Source organism: Coturnix japonica, chromosome Z (genome assembly GCF_001577835.2).
Source record: "Coturnix japonica isolate 7356 chromosome Z, Coturnix japonica 2.1, whole genome shotgun sequence".
Lineage (NCBI taxonomy): Eukaryota > Metazoa > Chordata > Aves > Galliformes > Phasianidae > Coturnix > Coturnix japonica.
In genome coordinates, this window is record NC_029547.1 from 1,959,241 (window position 1) to 1,977,261 (window position 18,021).

At 42.5% G+C, this 18,021-nt stretch overlaps 1 protein-coding gene across 1 annotated transcript in view; it reads right to left on the reverse strand.

The window, feature by feature from the left end:
* Positions 1–8,240, reverse strand: part of LOC107325912 (urea transporter 2-like) — an 8,341-nt gene extending 101 nt beyond the window's left edge. The window contains exons 1-6 of the mRNA XM_015887181.2: positions 8,137–8,240; positions 3,690–3,853; positions 2,778–2,967; positions 2,294–2,422; positions 1,113–1,305; positions 4–135 (exon numbers count right to left, since the gene is read on the reverse strand). Of these exons, the coding sequence (XP_015742667.1) occupies positions 4–135; positions 1,113–1,305; positions 2,294–2,422; positions 2,778–2,967; positions 3,690–3,837 (792 nt within the window). The 5' untranslated portion in view covers positions 3,838–3,853; positions 8,137–8,240. The remainder of the gene's footprint in view (positions 1–3; positions 136–1,112; positions 1,306–2,293; positions 2,423–2,777; positions 2,968–3,689; positions 3,854–8,136) is intronic.
* Positions 8,241–18,021: the final 9,781 nt, after the last annotated feature.

Consider the following 18,021-nt stretch of genomic DNA (forward strand, 5'->3'; position numbering starts at 1 on the left):
CACTGCTGATCCGATTGCTGCATGCAGACAGATGAGTGGAGATGAGATAAATAAAGCAAGCAGGAAAATTCCCCCAGTCCAGGGATTATCACAGCCATAAACCTGTCCCACCCCAACTGGAATGGATTGCAGCAGCTGTGTGAATGAAAGAGAAAGGAAGAAAAAAAAGACAATTTTCTTTTTTAATCCTCTTTGTTACTTTAAAAAAAACCAACAACCAAACAACCCTAGTTTAGATGGCTGCTTTCAACCCAGTTTGGCTGGGTGGTAGAAGTTCTGTTTGTTTCAGGAGGTCTTGTGAAAATAGTGGCTTGGGTAGGAAGAAAAGGATGGACCATTCCCATAGGAGTGCATGTGTCCCTGCTTTGGACAGGAGAGAAGAACCCAGCTTGGTTGTAGCTATAGTTTAGAGAAAATTTCCCTCAAACTGCTCTGTTCCATTGACGTGGAATGGTTAGTTTATAGTACCCATAAAATTACGTGCCCATGGTAAAGGTTCTTTTGGAAATGCAACCTGTGTGGTTTGCTATTTAGTGCCAATTAACTTCCTTAATCACTCCCTGGGGACCCTTTAGAACAGTCCGCTGAGCCTTAGGGGAAAGTGCTTACTCTTCTGTCTGCTGTTTACTGTGCTATGCAGCAGAATAAAATGCTTCCTTAGAAAGGTCCCACGTGATTATTAATTTGTGTCAATTCCATCTTAGTAATATTTGCTTTATCATTTCTTAGCAGAAAGACTGTGTTCTGATGAATCTTTAAAAGCACTCTAAGTGGAAAACTAGAAATGACTTAGGAGTTAACATAGCATAACCTTTGCTATGGGGTGGCGATCAGTATACGCACAGCAATGGATAATTAAGTTGCAGAGAGTCTTTGAAGATTATAGTGTATACATTTAGATCCAACTGTAAACAAATAATACTATATTCACCCAAAATTCTCATTTTCAGGATATCAGAAATATCATTTCCTGAAGTAAACCCTTATGAATTGGATAAGAGCTATTTTGTAAATGCAGTGTTGCATTGATGGGCTGTATTACAGTGATGTAAAAGGGGGACAATATGGTTCCATAATGTTTTTAATGGAGTAAGCTGTTTAGGGCATTCTACCATTGGCATGTCAGCGTCTGTCCAGGTGATGTTTGGTGTTGTTGTTGCAGGCTGAATGACGGTTGTAGGGAAGAAGAGGTTATGGGGTCCTGATGCAGCCAGATAGAGGGTCAAGGCCAAGTTGAAAGGCAAGGTGAAAACAGGCAGATCCCACTTACAGAAGACTGAACCTAAAGCGCTGGTGAAAACAGGGCTGAAAGAAGAACAAAATGGTCTCACTAGGAGATCAGCAAATTCCCTGCCCTCCACAGGTCACTTAGCAATGTATTGATTCCTGCTTTGCTATGCAATACGATAAGTAGTGAATTTGGTGAACCTGAGGGGACTAGGGTCCTCTGGTCCTCCACTGGTGTGGAGTTATTCCTCACATCAATACCTGTGCTTAATTTTCTATTTAATTTTCATTCTCTTAAGTACCTGATGTGGATTCTGTAGAGGGGACTAATGCCAGGTCTAATTGACCTGGAAAGAGAGCTGTGTGCCTTTGTTTGACCTTATGGACTGGGTCCATCAGAAGGCACATATCAAAGGCACACCTATTAAGGTGAGTATAACACTATATAAACTTCTGGCAGATGGATGATATGTGGGATCTAGGAATCTCCAACTAGATATCTGGGGACCAAAGGCCAGCTTTCAAATTTTTCACTATCCAAACACCTGTCAGACTGTGGTGCTTTATATATTAGTAAAGTATTATTAGTTGTCTGTTTTCATATGCATCAAACGTCTTGAGACTACTGAGCAGCTTTTGTGCCTGGTGAGGTAAATTTTCATGACACTTTTGTGGCTTAAATAGATGAAATGCTTGTGGTTGATGATGGCAGGGAATCATAGAATCACTGAGTGGTCTGGGTTGAAAGGGACCACAGTGATCATCTAGTTTCACTTGAGACAAGAATGAACTGATGCATCACAGCAACACGGCTAAAATTTAGGACACTGAGTTACACAGGATCTGCCATCAATTTGCCTTTTACTCATTTGGTTTTATTTGTGATTATGGGACTACTATATTTGTTTAAAAGTTCAAATTGTTATCCAGATTTAGAAGCACGTACGTGCCAGTCATGTTTCTTTTTCATTATAGTTTGCATAGCACATCAAAACACAAGGGCTCAACCATTCCTTCAGTAAGGGAACTCTGGGGCTGGAGTAAAAAGCAGAGATGTCTTACTTACCATGTCACTGACACCAGTGCTACTGGCAGTAGAAGCCACCAATGGTAGTCTCCTTTAGCAGAGAAAACTGCCATGAGCAGTCCCACCAAGACCCCATTATAGCCATACAAGCCTGCTGCTATGGCTGATCTGAAGAGAGAAAAAAAGAAATACAGCTGTTTTGGAATCTTTTCCCTGCAGCTGCTTCACCTGCATCACACCTTCCTACTCCGTATAACCAATACTGTGATGCTGACCTGCCAAGACTCATGTACTGACCTTCGGTTTCACACACCTGAGCACACACTCGAGTAATTTAAGCACTCCCTACTCTTTCCATAGTTCTATTCAGTGTCCTCACAGACCAGCTGTAGCTGGTGCTGTTGAGAAGATCAGTCTAGCCCTAGCAGTTTTAACTAAGGATAAATACTCTTTTCATCCACAGCTCTTGTTTAACACATATGTGAAAGTCTAATACAGTTTAACACATGTGTGATAGTCTTACCTGTCTTGACCTAGAATAAGTGCTGTTAAAGTCGAGACAACTGTTCCTAAGCAGCCTGTGAGTGTCCACCATGGGTTCTGCACCAGGAAACCAGCGACTACAATCAGTCCACTGAGGGGATTATTGACAAACATCACCTGGGATATCCCACGCAGCACCCAGTCAATAAACTGGATCATGATGGGCTTATCTGGAAGAGATCAAATCAAGTAATAGAAATAACTAAAAACACACAGACAGGACTGATTTGGAATAGGTTATTTGTTTTTAAACTCATAAACAGATTTGGCAGCCTGACTTTGGCAGTATGACCGAAGCAATGAATCAACAAGATTCTAAAACCTGACTGAGAATTATTATGGTCTATACTGAAATCTTGCAGCTGGAAAGCTGAGATGAACAGTGTGGTTGCCAGAGTCCTGTGTTAAAGAGCACCCTGGACCAGCTTCATATACAACTGGCTAATTTATGATGTCTACGCCTCAGATGGCAAATTGTGTGCTCAGCCAATTGCTGATTTATTATGGGGACCAAAGACACTTACCTGTGTGTAATTTGGCTTCACAATAGCATTAGTCTTGACAGAAATGGACCGGCTGATAGGGGAGGGAATGTTCTGAAGAATGGCAGGGCAGAGAATAACCATCCTAGGCTGTGTTCTGTGAAACTACATTCATTTTGTCCATGGCATATTGGGAGGTAAATGTCACCTCAGCCATCCTCAAGATTTAAGCAGCATGTGTCTCTCTGCACAAGGCTGCATTTTCTCTACAAAGCAGAAATGTGTTGGGGCAGATATCATTTCTGTTCTGCTACATCTTGAATCCTGTTACTGAGATGTTGGTTATTAATCTTCTAATATAATTCTTCTTTGGAATCACTCAATTAATTATGGTGAAAGAATAGCTTTACCTTTCAGCCAGGCACCAAATTCCTTCATGTCTCCTGTGATGTACCCAACAGCTCTGCAGACTCTCTTTCCACCTTTACTCAACTGACTTTGCTTCCTTGGCTTTCTTTCCCCCTTGGTTTCTATCCTGACATCGACGCTGTTTTCCATGGTGAGGTTTTGAGCCTTTGGTAGAATTCAAGAAAGAATAAACAACATGCAATTCATTGCAATGACACTTACTGGTCCCTGTTTATCCTCTGTTCTACATGCTATTGCTCACATAGAATTATAGAATCATCATAGAATCATAGAATGGCATGGTTTGGAAGGGACTTGAAGGATCATGAAGCTCCAAGCCCCCTGCCACAGGCAGGACCACCAACCTCCATGACTAATACCAGACCAGGCTGCCCAGGGCTCCATCCAACCTTGAACATCTCCAGGCATGGAGCATGCACAGCCTCTCTGGGCAGCTGTTCCAGCACCTCAACACTCTCTTGGTAAAGAAATATGTTTGTTCTTTTTCTTTTCTGGAGCTGAAAGAGGATAATCCTTTGTCTGGATGCCTGATTCCCAGGTTTCCATTCTCTCTTCAAACTCTCTTTGGGGCTTTCCAGACATTCATATGGCCATAGATTTGAACACCTAAAGGAACCACCAACTGTTATGTCGGTGTTATTTCACTTGATCTTAACATCCTGATAACTGTATCACGGCAAAGCAGGGTGGCATTAACAGACACTGGCTTCATACAAGTTGGAGCTCACCTCAAAACCCAACCTGATAAGAGATTCTATCAAATTTAGGAGACTACTTCAATGATTCAGTTTCTCCTGTTGTTTAATCAGTTTAAGCCTATCCATCACCCATGCCCTTTGGACTGGGAAATGCTTCAATATGCTTTGACACCTCACACAGCTCTAGACAACTTCATTCAGCCACATGGCTTAGAGTCTTCCATCTAACTGTATACACTGCTTCTAAAAAACGTCTCATAGCTGATCTGTTACTTGTTTTAAGGGCCAGTTCTCAACAAGAACTCAGCAAGTTAAAAGCAAGAAGTAAAGAACTTTGGCTGTGAGTTAGTAGTCTAAGTAAGATGATACATGCACTTAAGTATTGCAGTTAGTGCTCAGCTCACCTACAACCTCTTGGCAGCTGGGTAAGAGAATGCGTATTGCAGAAATAGGGGTGCAAAGCATTTAAGTTAAAGCAGCCAATATATGGGTGGTGGATGTACACCCTGGCCAGTTCCTTTGTTACTGAATGCATTATACATGAAAATGAGCGTTTTATGTCTTTGGGAAGTTCCCAACTAATTCAAGGATAAGATCAACATAAAACCAGCTGAAGGCAGGACCTGTATGTAGAAGAGTGTGTAATCTGCCTTCGGGTAGGACACAAGGACAAGGAGCTTAGCTTGAGGAGGGAGAAGTGAAAAAGATGAGAGTATTGTTAGGGACAGTGTCTCAGTGCTGGAGGGCTTTTTCCTGGCTCAGTTATAATTCATTACCTTGATTCATTAACCTTCGCTTTTACCATATTTTATTCTGAAATAATGGAATAAGTGAATTGGATGCACTTTCACTTAAATCAAAATTTCCAGCCAAGATAAATGTTCTTCATTTGGTGAAAGTGCATTTACATTTTCAATTTAAAGAGTCTTTCTCTTTAGGTAACTTAGGCTCTCTCTGACACTAATTCGTAAATCCCTGGGCTGTTGCTATCGTACTTGTAAGTTGCAATGGAATTGTAATGGAGGCCCTAATTCATCCCAACACACACTTCTTGCTTTGCCGCAGGAAGGCACTTCGATGCATGCTTAGCTTCCCAGGGAGGAAACAGGATTTCAGTGCTTGCTGACTCAGAGCCAGAATGAATGGAAAGGGACTTCTGTGGTGAGTGTCTGAATGGAGCTTGATTTCTTCCTTATTTTTACCCTGCAGTATGTAGTAACTGCATGCTCCAAGCCCATGTGAGATGCCGAGCCTTTTATTTTAGATTGGATATAAGAAGATTTTACAGTAAGGGTGGAAAGGCAGTGGCACAGGTTGTCCAGATGTGGTGGACACACACTTTGGGTCTTTGTGACACCATAGATGTCCAGACCCAGTCCTGTTGCTGGCACCCTGAACTCCAGATGCTGCTTAGTGGTCGCCTCCTGTGTAGTGGTTCAGCTGCCACTAACTGTAGTGACAGGTATGTCTGTCCCTTGGAAACTCCTGTCTGCCCGGAAACCCACAGTATGGAGAACATAGCTACTCAGGTGTCCTGAGAAAGTATGAAGTACCAGTAAGCCATTTGGGAAGTTTCAGCAGCAGAGGTAGAAGAGAATCTATGGGTCTCTTCTAACAGCCTGTGATATTATGTTAGAAGCAGTGGCTGCTCTGCATTCTCATCCTAAAGGTCTGTTAGCACATTACCCTGCCATATGGAGTAGGTAATGGCAGCTCTTTAAGAAAGGATAGAGGACAAATGGTATCTCATCCCAGAATAATGGAGATGTTCAGAGAATTTTAGGACAGAGATGTCAGAATTCTAATTTAAGATGAAAAGTGTCCCTGCTGATGGGGATTGTGAGAAGGCTGGTCTACTGCAGGCCTTCTGAACTGACATTCAAGTGGAGTTAATGCGTCGCTTTCAGTCAAAACACTATTTTTCTTAGTGCACAAAGAAGGAAAAAAGAAGTAATTCTGAAAGAGCTATTCTATAGGAACAGACTACTTGATTTGCCGGGGGGGGGGGGAGGATGTTTTTTGTTGCTGCTTTTTTTATTCCTTAATTCCATTTGTCTGTAGTATGTAAAACCCAGTGCTGGTGTGCAACAGCAAGTACAGATTTGTGCTCTGCTGTTAGCACAGAGTAATAATCTAAAGCTTCTCCCCCCATACCCCCCACCCTACAGTGTATTGTGCCAGTAGAGAGCTGGCTTTGGGGCACTGCTGCTTTCCTGCAGTGATTACAGTTTTTTGCTGCCTCCCCTTGCTTAGAGGTCTTTGTGCTGCTGGGTACAGATCTCACTGATCTCACTAAGGATGTATACGTAAGCAAGAGTGAGAGTTTTGCAGCTAGATGTATCTGAGTACTTCTATATCAGCTGTTAAAGAAACTCCTGAGAGCAGAAAAGTAAGATGTTTCTCTCGCATGGAAGTGAAATCATCGCAGAGGCAGGAAGCCAAACTATTGGTTGTTTTTTGTCATCTTTTCAGAGTTAATAAATGTCCTGCAGCAAAGCCCTGATGTTACACAACCTCATGTCTCCCTAAATCAATTTCTCTTCCACTTGTGTACATTTCAACCATGCCATGCCATACCTATGGCATCTCAGCAATGCCTCATTAAAGCTGCAGCATATCAGACTCCATGCTGTTCTCACTCCTACAACATCTGGCCTGCAAAAAGGTATTTATTTGCTTGCTGAAATTAAGGCAAGCCCTGGCATACAGTCATTATGCCTTATACATGGTAATAGCAGTGCTGTGCTTGCAGCAGGGAAAGGAACAGGGCTTATATATGGCTAATTGTTCAGTACTCATTGGCGATAGTTATTCCCACCTTGATGCTGCTAGGTGTTGGGTTTTACCTCTGAAAATGCAGAAAGTTACCTAGGGCAGAATTTCTCTACAAAATCAAGGGATTGAAAGTACAGCTGGTATTTGTTTGTCAGAGGACTTGCTGCCACACAATTACAGCCATTGTATCTTGCATTCTCCACATTGTTGCTGTGAAGTGTGTGGGCAGCCAGCTCTGCGTGCAGCAAGTTTTTAGAGGAATTCCTGCATCCAAGCACAATAGGAGGAAAGGGCCAGATCCTCAGCAACCCAGATTCTTACATGAACTCTATAATGTTAACAGGGGTTTAGTAAAACTTGTAAGTGTTGTGTTATATGTATGAACACATGCATGCACTCCCCAAAACAGAGAGATTATAATGTATTTCACCCTGACTGAAAAAAGAAAAAGCAGCTCAGGTTTTCCCACAGAACATACATTTCAAAGCATTAGTTCAAAAGGAAGCTCATCCCTCAGATTCAAATACTCATTAAGCCCATTCCCAATTCAATTTTCAGAGATCCGTCTCACTGGGACAGAGAAATCCAGAGATGCTATCGCATTAACCATGTATTATTACTATCTGGCAATTTTTCATTTTGTAGAAGAGAAAGGCAGTGAAAGGAGGTGTTAAAGAGTTCCATTTCTTTTTTAATTCCTGAAATGTTCATCCGACTGTGCTAAGAAGTCCTAATAAATCCTCAGCCTGCTAGAAAATTGTCAATAATTGAAATTTCTGTGACATTCCCTAACCTCCTTCTCTCTCTTGATCCTTAGCTGCTCTCATTGAGGACTTTTAAAAAGCTCTTTGCTTCATGTTATGGGGAGAAAGACCTGGGTAAGTTGGTCACTAAGCCATTAACAGGGTGCATCTTTTTGTCTGTACATTAAAAGGAAGAAACAACGTGCTCTTACCTTTTGGATGACCTCGGGGACAGCTGCCTCTTTGCTGGCTATTAAGGAAAGCAGGGCTAAAAGTGGAGAAAAGAAAATGCCCCACCAGTTTATATAGGCTAGCATGGCTCCTGTTCTGATATTACTAATTAGTTGGTTTCTCCTCCCACTCTGTGAGCTCCAAACAAACGTCAAGAAGGTTCCCTCTTGAATTCCCCACCTTTCCTCTTGTTCTGTCCTTGGTGTCTTGCCAAAAGCCACTCCAAATGTCCTCTTCCCTGCTGCTCTTTTTGTTGTTTTTGAACTGTCTCCCTTAACTCTGTCATTTCTCCTCCAAGATTAAGAGGCGCTCCAAACTTCTCAGTACATCTACACCAGACCTCTCCAATTCTAATCTCTGCAACCCAGGATGGCTCAGTATCCCTCCATCCTTCCTTCCTTCCCAAAATGTTGGCTCTATGGTGGTGAAGAAACTCAACTGCAGATGTGTTGATGTTCCTGCTGTGAAGATTTTAGAGCTACCACAATAACACAAAACCTGCCAGATTCAGCTGTTTCTGGACAGTTTTTGGAGCCACTATTTTGTTACCACACTGGAATGGAAGATTTGGTTCCACTGTTTGTTTGTTTGTTTATTATTATTATTACCAGTTATATGATGAACCTTTTTTTTATTTCCTTCTGCATTTTTAACACTGCCTCCCCAACCTGCTGGAGGAATCCAGACTATCAGAAGTGTGGCATATTTGAGAGGTTTATAAGACTGTAAAATAGCTGCGAAAGGCAGAGATGAAGCTGGAGAGGGAAGTCTTGAGAGAGTGAATAATAGGAGAAAGAGCAGCAAAAATTCTTGTGAACTTAAGGAATCTGTCAGGCTAATTTAAACCACAGCTACATTCACTTTAGGAGTTTAAAAGAGTGATGGCTTAGAGAAGCAAACCTGCAAACCAGAGTAATGAGTTGTTGAATAAGAACCCATCTAGCTTTATGACTTTGCTCCCAACTCAGTGGAAATAGAGCGTATGCTGCATGAATGAAGTGTTGTTGTTTGCATTGTGCTAATTCCTAGGGTGCATCTCTTCTGATGGAGAAGTTTTAAACAGGAAGCTGGATGTGAGATTCAGGCTGCCGGGTCCAATTTTGGCATCTTAAAGAAGTTGATGTGCGATGCAGGTGTGGGATGGACATCTTGGAGTAAAGCTTTGTTTGGTTTATCAATGAGCTGGTTAATAAATAACCAGATCACATTCTGCTCATATCTGTGTAGGAATGAAGTCCCTGGCACAGCTTGCTCTGTTAACTGCAGACACAGGATCTCTGATATGTGATAGGGTCATCAGACTGCAGACACAACCAGCGATGGGGAAGGCTTAACTGCTGCAGCATCTGCATTAGGAAATCTATATGTTTCCAATAATTATCTTCTGGAAAAGTCTGGGCTCATTTCCAGCAGGCTGGGTGCAAGGCTCACCTGCAGGAAGGACTGCCTACAACTTAGTGCCCAGGCATTGCCTAAGGGATGGGACTGGTGGAGAAAAGTGAGAATTTTGGAAAATGTTGTACACATGTACAATTAAACCCATGCCAAGTTAGGTGCCAACCTAAACACTTGATGAAGTGTTTCGGGGTTTTTTGGGTCTTTTGGGGCTTGGGCTTTGAGGGAAGGCTGGAAGAGGCCATTCCTTGAGAAGGCTCTGAGAAGGCCTCCTGGACTGAGCTCAGTGGTTGGCATTGTCAGAAGAGAGCTTGGTGGCTGGATCCCAATCAGATTTAGTACCTGAGCTGTTTGGAGAAGTGCCTGAATGATCAGGCAGGAGCTGAACTAGCTGGGTACAGTGTTTGAACTAACTTGTCAGCTCTGCCAGGAAACACTCTTATGGCCCTAACCCAGCTTCACACGCTTTATTTCCATGCCTCTCTCAAGGCTCTGCTGCCTTCAAGAGGTTCATTGAAAGCCACTTAGCAGACTGCCATTATGCTGATGGTTTTGGCTGTGTTCCTTGGCTCAAGTTGCACTGCATGGATCAGCACAGGGGGTTGCAGCAACTCTTGGACTCAACAGGTTTTCTAAAGTGACATAAATCCACATATGCAGCTCTGCAGATTGCTAAAACTCAGACCATGTCCTGACTGTACTAGGCTGAGCTGTCTATGAAATGTAGATGGTAACTATAGTTTTGTTATCTTTCACTGGTGTACGGGTCAGTCATTGGGCACCACTAAAAAGAGTCTCACTCTGTCTTTTTTATTCTCTCATCAGATATTTACACACATATTCCCCCAAACATTTTCTTCTCCAGGAGAAACAGTCTCATCTCCCTCAGTCTTTTCTTGTAGAACCATCTTTGTTGGACTTGCTCAGTATGCTCCTGTCTGTCCTGTAGTTGGGAGTCAGCAAGTGTCAATCTGCTTGGAGGTAGGAAGACACTACAGAGGGATCTGGACAGGCTGGACCTCTGGGTTGAGGCTTGAAATTAGATGAGCATTGTGGTCCTTTTCAACCCAGGCCATTCTATGATTCTGCAAATTTTTCTTCTTGGTAACAGTACCACTGACTGGTCTCTATCTGATTTTGTTCCTCTGATTACAACACTTTGGGTTCAAGCATTCAGGCAGTTTTCATCCCACCTTGCTGCTCAGTTATCTAACTAGCACTTCATTAACTTTTCTATAAGGATGTTATGGGAGACAGCATCAAAAACAGTGATCCAGTGACCTAGGGCCGTAGGATAACACAGGTTAGAAGGCATCTCTGGAGCAACACCAGCAAGCCTGTTCCCATCAGTGTTTGTGGCCACATTACTTTTACCATCTTGTTTTTATGAGCAAAAGCAGAGTGGAAATTTTTGTTTCAGCAGAGAGCATGCAGGGAGTCTGTCATTATCTTGCACTTGTTTGCTGAGAAAAATAGTTTTGGGTTTATATAGACTGGACCAAAAGCCATGCTAATGTAGGCAGCTCCTGACCCTTCAATTTGGCCTGTAAAAATTCTCTAGAGAAAGCTGTTATTTGACATTCCTCAGCACTATGGCTGTACAGCGCTTTCTCTAGCAAACAGCCATCAGGAACACAGGAGGGGAGAGCCGTCCAGCTCTGTTGTTCGTCTCCCTCTTGTGGTATATCTCTGATACAGCTGCCTTTGCAGCTACAAAAATTAGCAGATATTCTGATGTCAAGTTTCAGAAGCCTTGTGAATACCAATTCACTGTCTCTGGCTTAGCCACAGCTCCCCAGGCTCTGTGCTTGTGTGAGCCTCTGGACACTACTGATGATGTGTGCTCCAAATATTAAGTAGTTCTCATGGCACACACATGCTGTATGGTTGCTCTAGAGGCCCTCTGTCCTTTCTATCCATCCTGACCTGCTCCCAGGACTCAGCTTCTCAGTATGTACAGCTGCAAGGGTACATGACTGGTATCTAAAAGCTCACATACTGATTAGAGTGCCTATCTTCTGGGATGGCAGTGGAGCAGGACTATGTAAAGAGTGGGTTATAAATGGCTTATGGCTTGTAAAAAAGTCCTATGTTGTCAGAGAAATTACATACCAGAGGGTCAGACTCTTCCTGCAGACTGATGTGCTGAGCGTTGGGTTAGCAAGTAATTAGTGACTTATTTGTAGGTATTTCAAGATGCTTATTTAAAATATTGCTAACAGGAGTGAAGAATGGCATTGAGAGCACCAGCAGCCCAAATCCCCACCTGGCAATGATTGTGCTGTTGTTTCACTGCCTAGATAGCAATGATGAGCTGCCATCTGACACACTTCTATTTATTAGCATAGAGGTGACTGTGGCATTGAGCACAGAAGATGTCCCTGAAGGAAACCCAAAAAACCAGGATGCCTGGTGAAATACAAGTCAAAGAAGAGCTGAGTTTATTTATCTGGTTGGGTTCCCTCCTTTGGATTTGTTTTCCATTTTTCAAGCCTTGTTCCTTTGTAGACTGCATCAGCCAGATTGAAACCCCTCAGAATGCTAGAGAGTTTGGAAGCCAAGGCTAAGTGTATCACTGTGCTTCAGGACTGGACAGGACACTGCAACTCAAACAATTCTGAATTTCAGCTTCATACAACCACAGAATGGCCCAGAAAGGAAGGGACCTCAAGGATCATGAAGCTCCAATCCCTCTGTTGCAGGCAGGGCTGCCAACCTCTACATTTAATACCAAACTAGGATGTCAAGGTCCCCATCCAACCTGGCTTTGGACACCTGCAGGGATGGGGCATCCACAGCCTCTCCTTTAAACCCCTGTCCTGTGTTTCTGGCTCCAGGAAATAGCCCAGATCCAAAGGGGTTCATTTTCCAGATCTATCTCAAGATAGCTTGAGCTCCATGAGAATGTTAAAGCGGGCCACACTTGCCTCATTTTTTGTGACACAAGACAAAGTGTTTTTCTTCTACTTCATTCGATTTTTCAGTTTTAGGCAGTTCACTCAACACCCCTGCATCTGATCTCAGCTTACTACAGTTTCACTTCCTCTCTCCTTCTTTGTCCCTGATGATGGGGATTTCAGTCCCTGCCTGCTTTCAAGGAAAGAATCCATTCTCACATGCCTATACACTGTAGGACAGGCAGCTGTTAGGCTTTAACAATGAGCAGAACACTGACATAGCTCCAGGAAGAAAGTCCTCCAGCAGATAAATCCCAGTGGCTACTATTTCCTTGCCAAGCAGGCCTTAATAGAAGTAGAAGGTGCTGCGCATAGCATGAGTCACACAGGTCTAATCAGCTAAACAAAGAGGACCAGTAGCTTCTGGAAATGGATCATCAGACAGTGGGAAGATGTAAAAAGTTAATGATCAGCATAACGTTTAGTGGTGTAGTTGCACTGGCTGTAGATGCTTAAGGGATTTTGTTGCAGAACTCCAGAGCAGTATTTTCATATATATGCACATAAGCACACAGATATCCATTTTCTGCAAAGATTCACATTCTGTAGTAGATAATAGGGGGAAAAAAAAATGAAAATCATGTCTGCTGGCTAATTCAATTTCTGGGAATGGAAAATACCCCGAACAGGATTTAATTTACACAAGTGAAATAAAGCCACTCAGCTAAGGTAAGAAAGCTGGTGATAGCTTGTCATCATCTTTGCTTTTCTGTTTTTCTCTGCAGCCAGAAAGTATCTGCCTGGCTTCTGGCTGAGTAGTTTTGCAGAGGTTTGTGGATGGCAGAGGAAGGAGCTGTCAGTACTGAGTTAAATGAGATAAGAGCAGAGAAGCAAAACACAGCACAGGCAAGGGTGCCCTGAAATGAGGAAAAATGAGGGAAAGAAAGACTTTACATTGTGATAGTCGTGCAGTGCAAGGATCTTTCCATCTGTCTTAGCCCTGTGCACAATTTGCTATGTGGCTGCAGAGATGTGCTGGGCAGCCTCTGCATCATGTCTAGGCATTATGATGGTTGAGGTATCTGGGTTTTTGGAAGTGCTCTCACCTGTCTGTGTGCATCACTCCTGTTCTGAATGAAGTTACATATTTAGGGAGCATGGATTTAGCTCTACCTCAACATTTTGTGCAATGTGTTGTCCCTGGAGAAGGATGTGAGAATGCAGATCCACAGCAGCTTAAGCTGTTAAATGCTCTGAGGCAACTGAGCTGCATCTGGAGATGCCCAAACACAAACTCTGTTCTTGTTCCCAGGCAAAGTGTGGTAAAAGAAACCTTCGTGTTCTGCAGATCTGTCCCTGGTCTTCTCATCTTGCCACTGGGACGTGTGAATTCCAGCTGTTACAACAGCTGCAGGAGTTTGTAAAGAACCCCCTGAGAACTGGAAAATCATCAGCAACCATGAGTTTGTTCCCTTTTTGAACTCTGCAGCTTCCAAATAAAACGTGCACTTCTGTTTAAAGAGAAGTTAGTGGAGATGGTTTAGCAAACCAACCTTACTCTAAGAGTGGGGGCAGTTCTGCTACCTTGAAAATGTGATCTGTTAACAAAAAAACAACAACAAACCCACAGCTCACCAAGAAAGACCAGCCTCCTGTGCTGGGGAATATACACAGCACTGCAGATTGGGGATATCTGGCATTGACAAAGCACAGAGCAGCTTCTCAACAGCTGGAAAATTTAGGAACTTATCATACTTGGTAAAGTTCTGTGTTTTTTTTGTTTTTTTTTTTTAAATTTTATTTTATTTAGCTCACAGTGATGTCCTGTTTTGCTTTAATACCCCTCTGAAACATAAAGCCCTTCTTGGTATTTTCTGGGCTGCCAGGATGCTGGTGGGAAGGTTCACCTGCCCTCCCTGTCTGACCACTTGGTACTCCTGCTTGCACTGAGACACCAGTCTGTAATTGTGGCTATTGGTAGAAGAGGTGCTGACATTGCTGAGGGGCTTTGTGACAGTGTCTGAAAGAATTACAGCATTTATTTTAAGCTTGCAGCAGTATTGAATGGAGTTGGGAGGGAAGTGCCTCTGGCTCTAATGTGGAGCAGCTCTGGCATTGTGGCAAGAAAACATGCTCAGGGAGAGCAGACCAAGCCATCTTGTTCTGTTTGGCTTTCCCTTCCCATACAACCCTGCAGACACTTCTCCACACTGATGTTTAGAAACACAAGAATAGGTTTTCCAACTTCACAACTTCAGGTACTCTTCCTGGGCAGAGAGCATGTCACCATCCTCCGTAATGGTGTTCCTCTGTACCGCTGCTTCAATCCACACCAGGCCCTACTAGTACATGAAGGGTTGCTGGATGTCCAGCTTTAACTCAACATGAGAATGAACTCTAGTAGCTGCTTGCATGTGGGACATCTCCCAACCTGCTTATCCTCTGCTTGTCTTCCTTTGGAATTTCATCATATATCCTAGTGTTCTCTCTTACCTGCTGTGGCTGAATTCAAACCCAAGGCCACATTGTACACCACAGGCCCAACGCAAACTCAGGTTGATGAAGCACTGTTAAAATGTTATAGGAGTGTTTTTGACTTATTAAGCCCTGACATGCCAGTAGTGAGTGCTCATTCCATCTGTCAGCTAACATGGAGATCCTGCTGCTGTGCAGTGAGTGGAAATTGCTCCATGGCAGGCCACGACTTTGACTGAAATGCCTGGTTTTAACTTTGGGTTGAGATTCAGCAAGATGAAAGAGGTAACCAATTATAAAATGCTTTTTTTTTTAATGCATTTGCATGTTGGATTTGAGCATGCTTGGTGCCTAAGTGTCTAGAGATGTGTGTGGCCCCAGACCAAGCCCCAACTGATCTCCACAGGTAATCCACAGGTAATGATTTCTGTTAGTAGAGTTTCTATCTCACATCCCAACGAGGCCTTCAGTGGTTTCATGTGGCTCATGTCACAGCTTCCACTATTGACTGCTGTCAAAAGCTCTGCTCCTAGAGAGTCTCCTTCCATAAAGGGGTCTCAGAGAGGTCTCTGATAGCCCTTGGCTAGAAATCTCTTCTTCCTGTCAGCTCTTCACAAACCACCAGTGTCCCTGACTTGTCAAATTCTTCCTGAGGCTAGTTAACAAATTCAATCCTAAATAACCTCTGAGACTAACCTTCTGCTGAACTTATTGATGAAAGCAGATAGGAAAGGAATATTTCCAACCTAAACCCTTGCAAACAACAAATATCTTTTAAAAACCAAAACATTGCCAGACTGTTTCAGGTGCTCATATTTAACTTGAATCTTGGTTCAAGATAAAATAAAATGAATACTTTTTTTCTTTCTTTTTTTTTTCCTTCAATCTGGCCATGTAAGTGCTCTGGGAAAAGGATAGAGAGGTAGGGCATGTGTGTTTCACCTGTGATTGCAGGTCTATTGGATGCTGAACTTCCTGGGTCTGGCATCATGTCCCAGGTTTTATAAGTCCCCTTTGGAAAAGGGCCACCAGATGAAGGGACCTGGTAGGCAATGAGGTGCCCCATATGGCCCTGGCCTCTGCTATAACTAATGTCCATTGAGAAGGCAAATTCCACCCCTTCATATTTCCCTAGCACAGCTCTGCTAGTTGTTCATTCAGAGCAGTTAACCGGTAGATCATTCTGCAGTCATCAGTACCCAGATGATGACATCTGAAGCATGCACCTCATGTGCTTGAGCCTATGTGAGGAGATATATTTCTTCTTTTAACTGAGGGTTTAGAAGTAAATAGAAGGCCTTTGAAGAAACAATGAAAGCATTTTTTCTTGGAGTCGTGTGGCATATGTAGTGGCATCCAGTTATAACAAAATGGACGGGCTTCTCTGCTCATGGAAGAGGCATCTTATAATTCATTAATGTGGCATTGTCTGTTCCCATTTGCACTGCTTGGTTTCTGAGTGTTTATTTGAACAGGAATATTTATTTCATTTACTGCAGAGGTAAGCTGGTGGGAGTGACTGTTCTGACTATAGAAGAGGTTTAGTTTTTTGGCTTCTCTTTTTCTATAGGCACATTTAATTTATATTAGATCACTGGCACTTTTGGAAATGGCTGAAATTTGGAGCTGCAGCCCCTGATAACTTCAGTCAGTGATTTGATTGTCTACTGCTCTCATTCAGAAGACATTTGATATTTATCTCGCCTGTTTCAAGAGTTGTTAGTACTGGCTATAGTTACTCAAATCTTTTGATTAGCTAGGGACAGAATAACCCTGTTTACTCTCTATTCTTTATGGATGACTTCAACCCTAGAAATTGCTTTGCTAATTGATTTCAGGATGGATTTGCTTGTGGCTGAGAAGTTAATGTTTGTAATGGCTCTTTCATGACAAATTCTTTCCAGTAGCCATATTGTACTTGGACTCGACTCTTATTTTTAAGAAAATAAATCATGTGCTTGAGATAATTAACCACAGTTAGGTTTTTCTGAAACGTTATTTTAGCTGAATTTATTGCAGAATTTTTCTCACTGCTGCTTCTTTTCAACTCTTCCTCTGAAGCTAGATTGTCTATGAGGTAAATTAAACTGTAGAGCAGATGAAGAGATCCCCTGACTTCATTTTTCTATGGAATTTGGAACCTTGATCTATTGCTGATCTCTAGTGGTCATACAAAACCTTTTTCTTTTCTTTTTTAATAGTATTGGTTTGCTTTGTTTGTGTGGCTTATAGGATGGATTGCCAACCTGTTCTCCTGTGGTTCTCTGATTTCTTCACTGCCTACTGATACTTTTCTGGTGGTTTCTTTGTTCCCTATTGCTTTTCTTTTTAGCTCAGTTAACATACATGAATAAGCAGCTGCATGGGCAGCCTGCAAAACTCCTTTAGCCACGTCTGAGATTACAGAACCATCTGCAGAAGCCCTCTATGATATTTTGAAGGCTTTATTGCTTGTGTTCAGTGCCCGGATAATGTTTCTGCGAACAATGTTTCTCCTAAATCTGTGGTTCCCCTCCACCTGTGTGATAAAGAAAAATAGCTCTACCTTCATTAGTTGGTAGAGGTAGGCAAGATATCAAGCTATGGTCAGTCCCTTCCATCTAAACAAAAATCTAATGACTAATTTATTGAGTAGGCTCCTGATATTCTTGCTCTCTTATTAATATCTAAGAAAATATATGGTATGCAGGAATGCTCACTCATTCCCTTAGTGCTTTCCCGGAGGACCTCTATATATGGCCAGATTCAGAGGTTATCCTGATGTCAAAAATGGAACAGAGATGTAACAAAGGTGTTCAAGTCTGAAGGGTGCAACAGACTGAACAATTCACTGGAACTCTACATAGTCAATATCAGGGTTATCTTGCCTATGAAAATTTGATCTAATCTGCATGTTTGGGGCTTGCTTCCCCAGGTAGAATGTCAAATCTGTTGTAATTCAAATAAGAAGCAGAACCTTTCAGTTCTGGGTGGCCCTTCTAAGGATGGCTTAGAGTGACTGCAGATTCTGGTGCTGCGAATCTGGTGTTTATAAAGACACAGAAATTCCCTTGGTTAGGACTGGGGAAGCACCTTTTTTAATAAAGGTTCAAATACAAC